Genomic DNA, 8,064 nt, shown 5'->3' on the forward strand with positions numbered 1-8,064 from the left:
CACTGCATGGTGCACCCCTGACATTAGCAGCCTGAGCAAGACCCCACCTACCCTGTGACCTGCCCTCACTATGATGCAGCAATCCCATTCCAGACCAAAGCTTTCTGACTGTTCCATGGGGCTGTTTTCTACCAGAGCCCCACAGATCAATAGGTAGGGATGTGCTGTAAGCTGTGCATTTGGCTCACACCTGTGTCCTCTCAGGTGTCTTCAACCCCAACTCTGAGGACCCCCTGCCCGGGCAGCTCAAGAAGCAGCTGGCCCTGAGGATCATCAGTGGCCAGCAGCTGCCCAAGCCACGGGACTCAGTGCTGGGTGACCGTGGGGAGGTAGGGGCAAGTCCATGTGGGCAAGGTGGGTTGTGGGAGGGCCCAGGGCCCTGGTGCCACACCTCACACTGTCCCCAGATCATCGACCCCTTCGTGGAGGTGGAGGTCATCGGGCTCCCTGTGGACTGTAGCAAGGAGCAGACGCGAGTGGTGGACGACAATGGTGAGGGCCCCGGTCAAAGTGGGTGAGGGCATCAGATGCCAGTGTGTGCCCAAGGCTGCTGTAGACCCCAGAGGAAGTGGCCAGGGCCACCTGCTGGGTGCTCAGTGTCCTGTCCACTCTGGAGCCCCTTAGGTGCCAGTCGTTGGTTCCAGTTTCTGGCCTGCTGATTCCGTCCCCACTGTCTCTAGGATTCAACCCCATGTGGGGGGAGACTCTGGTGTTCACTGTGCACATGCCTGAGATTGCACTTGTGCGCTTCCTTGTCTGGGACCATGACCCCATTGGACGTGACTTCATTGGCCAGAGGACGCTGGCCTTCAGCAGCATGATGCCAGGTAGGGAAGAGGCCCAGGCTGGGGGTGGTTCAGCACTTGCCAGCATTCCCCATGGTGTTCCCAAGGAGCTCCTAACTAGCTGAGAGCACAGAATCGGCACTCGGCCTCCCACTCTTATGAGTCGGAGGCTCTCTAGTCCTACCCAAGGCCTTCCTAAAGACCTTTGAGGAAAGTATGAGTTGACAGGGTAAGAAGAGGTGGGAACTTTGATGACTGGTGACCCTATTGCTCCAGGCTATCGTCATGTGTACCTAGAAGGGATGGAAGAAGCCTCTATCTTTGTGCATGTGGCTGTCAGTGACATTAGTGGTAAGGTGAGTATTGCCTCCCAGGCCTCCTGTCGCCACAGGAAAGATAGCACCAGCCCCTTGCTCCTGCCCAGTCCCCTTCTGGGGCGAGGGCCTGGCACTCACTTCTCTGGGCCTCTTCCTCAGTCTTTGATGTGGGCTATTGGGAGATGCTGACCCTGGAGCCTACCAGTGCTGCCTCCATATCCCAAGGGGGTTTTGGGCCTCCAAGTGTGCCAAATGTCTGTGTCCTGGGATGGAATTCCCTGGTGCCCACCTCCCTGCCCTCCATCTGTTGTCAGTGCCAGTCTCAGTTTTCCTCCGTGGCCTCCTATGCCCTGTACATCTGGGAGCACTGATTGCTTGGCTTCTCAGCAGGGACAGAGCACAGTGACCTCTCCCGAGGCTTTCCTTGTCCTGAGATTCCCATCCCTCTGCTTCCTATTTCCTGAAAGGGATCTACTTGCATTTGCCCGCTACCTGGTCCCTGGGCCCCCCCACCCCATGTGCCCTGCCCCAGGCCAGAACAGGAAGTCCAGCTGTCTGGGTTCTAAGTGGGGTCTGATGCACCCTTAGGGTACAATTTGGTGCAACCAACCCTCTAGGGCCTGTAGCCACGCAGTGAGTGGGTCCTGCTGGGTCCAGCACTGACTCTCTGATAGCACCATGGGCCTAGAGGCACTGCAGGTGTCCTGTTCTAGCATACCACCCATCTGTCCTGTGTCTGCCCGTCTTTGAGGGCCAAGGGCTGGGTAGGCCCTGCTCTGGCCACTATGGCCACCTCACCTGCCTTCACTCTGTCTCTTTGGTCTTGCAGTGGGCTTCTCTATGTCCCAAGTCTACTTTTAGAAGCTCAGCCTTGTTAGGAGTCTCAAAGGTACCAGGCGCTGCGGGACGGTGTAGCCCGCCGCCCCACCTGCATGCCAGGCCGCGCCCATTAGCATCCGTGATTCTTGGTAGCATTTTGGAGACTTGTCAGCTCATGTGACATGGATCATGACACAGTTCTGGGGTTCCCGGGGCCATCCTCAGCCAGAGAGTGGCATTTACGAGGCAGATCCAGGATTCAGCCAAGGTCAAGGGCCTGCCCTAATATCCTGTCCTCATCCTACCCACCCTCTGCCCTTCCTCTCCCCTCCCATCCCCCAACGGCAGCTCTCTCTGCACAGCCTTGCAGCTCCTTTCCTATCCTCCCTTCTCTGTCTGCCTATACTGTCAGTTCTCAGCCTGTCCAGCTTTCTCCTCAGTCTATGCCAGGGTTCTAGTTGGGGTGGGGGTTTACGCAGCAGGCATACCAGCTCGAATCCTGGATCTCCTTCTAAATGGCTTTCCAACCATGTTGACCAAATTGCACTGGATTTGGGATCTTGAATCAGGAAGCTGATTCAAGTGTTGACCATTTTATTGCCTCTGCAGAAAGGCCCCTGGGCGCCAGGCCCTGGGCTGCTCCAACGCACGAGCACGGCCCATCTTGGGGGAATGGTGGGTGTTGGTGGTGGGATGTGTATGGCATGTGAGGACCCCTATGGCCTCTGCCCTCTTTAGAGGTAGCTGCATATCCTCTCCAGCAGTTACCTATGCAGAGGGGAATGCAGGATGGGACTGGGCAGAAGTTGGCTATGGCTGGGCACTGGTCAAATGCTGAGCCAGCTGAGGGCCTCAGGAACTCATGGGGCCAGAGTGCAAGCCAGCCTGGAGGAGTCTTCCTGGGGGAGTTCAAGAAGGCTTCCTAGAAAGGCGGCCCTCTAGGAGGCTGGAGTACCTGGGAAGTAGAGAGGCAGAAGGGAGGCAGAGCCCAAGGGAGAGCAGGCCTTCCAGGCTGCTGCCACCAGGTCAGGGTGAGTGTGACCCACAGTGACAACAGACCCCAGTTTTTCTTTCTCCACAAAGCTGGGGCCGCAGTCCTCCATTTCTCAAGGCTGGAACAAGTGGGTGGCCAGGGTGTAGGGATTGAGGTCTGCCCTTGAGGTAACATGGGAACAGTTCTCTAGCCTCCCTCTCAAGTTTGGGAAGGGACACATTTGTAGTTTGAAAGGTGACATCCTGTTAGAGTTGCCAGGAAACCCTGTTCCCTGTATGTGGCATTCCAACTTGCTATTCTGGCAGAGTCTCTGGAGAGCCAGTTCTCCACAGCAGCCATACCTGGGCCAGGGGGCCAGGCACCGGCTATGTGGGCTCCTTTTCTTGCAGGTCAAGCAGACTCTGGGTCTAAAAGGTCTGTTCCTCCGCGGCCCAAAGCCAGGCTCACTGGACAGTCATGCTGCTGGGCAGCCCCTGCCCCGGCCCTCCGTTAGCCAGAGGCTCCTGCGGCGCACAGCCAGTGCCCCAACCAAGAGCCAGAAGCCAAGTCGCAAGGGCTTCCCAGAGCTGGCCCAGGGCACACAGGACGGGGGCTCCGAGGGGGCAGCTGATGACGTGGCACCCCCTAGCCCCAACCCAGCTCTGGAGGCCCCTACCCAAGAGAAGTCAGGCAGCAGCAGTCCCCGAGGTAAGGCACTGGCGGGAGAAGAAACCGAAGAGAGAACCCCGGCACAGGTGTGGTCCCCACATGTCCCTGAAGGCCCTGGACCTGCAGGGATGGCCGCCACATGCATGAAGTGTGTGGTGGGCTCCTGCACCGGTATGGACGCTGAGGGCCTGCGAAGGGAGCAGCCACCCAGCCCGGGGACTGCGGGCAGCCACATGGCCATCAGCCAGCAGCCCCGGGCCCGGGTAGATTCACTGGGGGGCCCTCGCTGCAGCCTGAGCCCTCGAGCCACCCCAGGGAGAAGCAGAGAGGCCCCCAAGGGTCCTAGGGCTCGGCGGCAGGGTCCAGGCAGCGGCTCTGTGTCCTCGGACTCCAGCAGCCCAGGCAGCCCAAGCAGCCCCAAGGTGGCCCCCTGCCAGCCGGAGGGTGCTCACAGGCAGCAGGGGGCACTGCAGGGAGAGATGAACGCCTTGTTCGTTCAAAAGCTGGAGGAGATCAGGAGTCATTCCCCCATGTTCTCCACGGGTAAGGCCTGCCGTTCCTCCGCATCCCATGTTCTACGCACCTGGCATGCCTAGGCAGTCCGTGCCTGCTGTGCTCTTGTGGCTGCGCTTCATTTGCTCCATCAGCTTGACCTGTGGCCTGTCCGCCTCAGACTCCTCCCCTCTGCCCAAACAGCCCCGCACTTTGGAGGGATGGGGAAGAGGAGAGTTTGAGTCACCATGGCATTTCTGAGGGCTGCTTGCTGAGGAACCCAAGGATGTCCAGTCAGCCCTCAGTGAGGGCTTCCCTGGTGCCTTGCTGGCTGCCCTGATGACCTTCCGAGGTCTGAAAAGGTTCCAGCTCTTAGCCCTACCTCCCTCCAGGGCCAGATTCCAGCATTCCTCGGCCTTGCAGTCCCTTCAGGAAAGTCTGCTGTCAGTTGGTGGTGGTACCAAAGGGTATCCCTTGGAGTCTCCTCAGAGACCAGGGTAGAAGGTGCTCAGAACTGGGAGGTCAGGGCCTCAAAGCACACAGTGCTGAGAGAAGCTCCCAGGGACCTGCATCGCCCGGATGGCACTTAGCCTCTGTGTGACCACCCACCATCTTGGCTGACAGTTCCTGGCCTACACCTTGTCAGCAGGAGTATGAGGGAACTGGACTGAGCTGGTCACCTGAGCCCTCGCCTGGGTGGGAGGGAGTCTGCCTGCTTCCATCGCACTACTCCTGCTCCTGCCCAGCCTCACTGTCCATCTGTCTCTCTGCCAGCCCACCCCACACTGACTGTGTTCTCCTTTCTGTCCCTGCTCCCATGCTGCTTCCATAGTTAGGGATTGACACCTGCGAGTGCCAGGTAACAGGCCCAAGCCCTGTGTGTCCCCATGCTACCCCAGTCCAAGGAGAATCAGGCCTGGCCTGCCTATTGCCCTATGGACCCTGTATGAGGCCCAGGCACCACTCCTCCAACTTTAGCAGGGTGGGGGTACTCTGAGTGCCACACTGCATTGTATAAATGGAGACACCTAGCTGCTGGGATATCCTGGGATGGGCTGGCCCCTAGCCTTGGCTCAGGGGTCAGGAATCAGAAAGCACTCATTGATGAGATTCATATATTCTCATTCATTCTCTCTCTCTCTCTCTCTCTCTCTCTCTCTCTCTCTCTCTCTCTCTCTCTCTCTCTCCATCCCCTCTCTGTTTCACTTGTGTCTTTAATTTCTGTTTTGTCCCTCTTTGTATATCCCTCTGCCTCTTGTCTCCCATCCCTCTTTCCCCACAGATACTCGCCTCTTCCCCTTGCAGCGGCCCACCTCCCCCCTGTGCAGTCTGGAACCCATTGCAGAGGAACCAGCCCTGGGCCCTGGCCCCCCACTACAGGCAGCTGTCCCCACAGGTCCTTCTCAGGAAGGGCCCCAGTGCCCTGTAGAACCAGGAGCCAAAGTGACCAGCCCCCAGCGGACATCTCTGGGAGCTTTTGGAACCCTCCGGCTCAGGACCGGGGGCAGTAGGGACAATGAAGAGCCACCCTTAAAACCACACAATGGTGGGATCCCCAGTGGGCCACGTGAGGGGACCTCTGGCAGACAGACAGACAGCAAGAGCCGCTCCTGGGCCCTAGGCCCCCTGCCAGTGGTTAGAAGGGCCAAGAGTGAGGGCCAGGTGCCCTTGGAGCCCTCTCCCATGCCTGCAGTGTACTCAGATGCTACAGGAACTGACAGGTTATGGCAGCGGCTGGAGCCTGGCAGTCACCGGGACAGTGTGTCTTCGTCCTCCAGCATGTCATCCAGTGACACTGTCATAGACCTCTCATTGCCCAGCCTGGGCCTCTGCCGCAGCCGAGAGAGCATTCCGGGGGTCTCTCTTGGACATCTGACCCCACGGCCCAGCTTGGCCTCAGCTGCCCATCCTGACCTGCCTCCCGTGACCAAGAGCAAATCAAACCCCAACCTGCGGTTTGCTGGTGGGCTGACTCCTGCACCTGATGAGCTGCAGCCCCGGCCTCTTGCCCCACGGCTGACCAGCCTCCACCCACGGCCACCCTGGCATCACCTCCCCTTGGTAGGCCTGCAGGACTGCCCAGTGTCTGCCAAGTCCAAGAGTCTGGGAGACCTGACAGCTGATGACTTTGCCCCTAGCTTTCAGGGCAGTGCCAGCAGCCTGAACTGCAGCCGGGGTGTGGGGCAGCAGGCGCTGGAGCCAGGCTTGCGGCGAGATGCTCTTACAGAGCAGCTGCGGTGGCTCACTGGCTTCCAGCAAGCTGGGGACATCACATCACCCACCAGCCTGGGCCCAGTTGGGGAAGGGCCTGTAGGGGGCGCCAGCTTCCTAAGGAGATCCTCCTCTCGCAGCCAGAGTCGCGTGCGTGCTATTGCCAGCAGGGCCCGCCAAGCTCAGGAGCGCCAGCAGCGTCTAAGAGGCCTGGACTCACGAGGTCCCCCAGAGGAGGAGCGGGGCACTCCTGAGGGTGCCTGCTCTGTAGGTCATGAGGGCTGTGTGGATGTGCCAATGCCCACCAAAGGAGCTCCTGAGCAGGTGTGTGGTGCTGCTGATGGCCGGCTGTGCTCAGTCTCTGACCCTGCCTGACTCAAACTCAAAACCTTCCCTGTGACTGCCTGCAGGGGAGGCTGGCCTCAATCCACCCTTTGCTCAGGAAATGAAGCCACTGGGTCCCCAAAGCTGTTGTGCCCCACTCACTGTCTGTGGAGCACCCAGTAGCCTCCCCCTCAACCTTAGCTGTCCTCTTGTCTCTGATCCTGGAAAGCAAGGAACAGCACTGTCCACCTGTCCTAGTGGGCAGTTTCCACATTTTAAGATATATACAAAGAGAGCTATTTAACTTTTTAGAACCAAAACTTACACAACATTAAAGATTCTGAGCCCTTTCCCACTGCTCTACCTGGTGTCTGGCCCTGTGGTGTGTGTGGTGTTTTTTGCCACCTGCTTCGTGCTAGTACCCCAGAATGCCTGTGACACACCCACAACTGCTAGGATGTTTGTCCCTGTCCCCCACCCCACTGTGCATCTGGCTTGTTCTAAACAAACCACCCAGCAACTGTGTAAACTCGGGAGCACAACTCCTCCAATAAATGCATCAGGCCTGTTCCGTGTGGGCTCACCTTGCTCCCTTCCTTCTGGGCTACTGCTGCTGCTGCTGCTGCTGCTGCAGCTCTGGCCTCAGGGGACAGAGCGACAGAGCAGTCTTCCAGGGTAGGCCTAGGTAACCCCCTCCTCACGCCTAGGCTCTCAGCCAAAGGCCCCCACTGTGGGTGCTGTGCCCCTGGAGCTTCAGGGCAAATGGTTCCAGGCCTATTCACCTCCTGGAAAGCTGTCGTGCTGCTATGGGTGAGGCCATAGCTTCTCCTGGGACCTTCAAACCCACTGTTGACTGAGGTAGCTCCATGCAGCCCTACTGGGAAAGACATACCTCTGGGGAGGCTACTCTGCCCTCACTGTTCTCCTGCCACGGGCAGGGCTTGTATCAAACTATTCGAACTCAGCAAGGCCAGGGAAAGGTGCCCGTCTGTCTCGAGTCCAGCAAGATCTCTTGCTTCCTTAACCTGTTGTACCTTGGCATGTGGGCACTGTGGCCTGAGCAGAAATATGTAGGGGGTGGATTGCCTGGGGCCAGTGAGAGGGCCTGAAGAACTGCTAAGCCAGCTTGGTGGCCAGCATCTCATGGTGGGGTCGTATACATGTGCACACGGTAGGGCTGCAGGCAAGAGTGGATCATGGGCATGGAGCAGACCCTCTACTCTGCCTAAGACAGGGATGGAGTTGCAGGGTGGGGCTGTAGGATGTGACAAGTATTTGGCCACAGGCTGAGGTGGGGACACAGGTAGGCCCCAGGGGAAGGATATATGTTTGGCAGTACTAACTTATGCTCAGAGCCCTAATCACCTCTGCTCATCTCTTCCCTTCTGAGGGTCCAGCTAAGGCAGATGGGAGCATTGTATTTCGGCCTCAGGGTGGGCCTGTAGTCACCCTAAAGTGGGACTGGGGATGAAAC

General features: G+C 58.6%; 1 protein-coding gene across 2 annotated transcripts in view; it reads left to right on the plus strand.

The window, feature by feature from the left end:
• Plch2 (phospholipase C eta 2) overlaps positions 1–7,161 on the plus strand; it is a 58,595-nt gene extending 51,434 nt beyond the window's left edge. For both annotated transcript variants that reach the window (XM_052715057.1, XM_052715056.1), the window contains 6 exons: positions 205–329; positions 408–492; positions 681–827; positions 1,062–1,141; positions 3,305–3,602; positions 5,338–7,161. In XM_052715057.1, coding sequence (XP_052571017.1) covers positions 205–329; positions 408–492; positions 681–827; positions 1,062–1,141; positions 3,305–3,602; positions 5,338–6,641 — 2,039 coding nt within the window. In that variant the 3' untranslated portion in view covers positions 6,642–7,161. The remainder of the gene's footprint in view (positions 1–204; positions 330–407; positions 493–680; positions 828–1,061; positions 1,142–3,304; positions 3,603–5,337) is intronic.
• Positions 7,162–8,064: the final 903 nt, after the last annotated feature.

The sequence above is a fragment of the Peromyscus californicus genome, unplaced genomic scaffold (genome assembly GCF_007827085.1).
Source record: "Peromyscus californicus insignis strain IS unplaced genomic scaffold, ASM782708v3 Scaffold_5__1_contigs__length_169319896, whole genome shotgun sequence".
In the NCBI taxonomy this organism is placed as follows: Eukaryota; Metazoa; Chordata; class Mammalia; order Rodentia; family Cricetidae; genus Peromyscus; species Peromyscus californicus.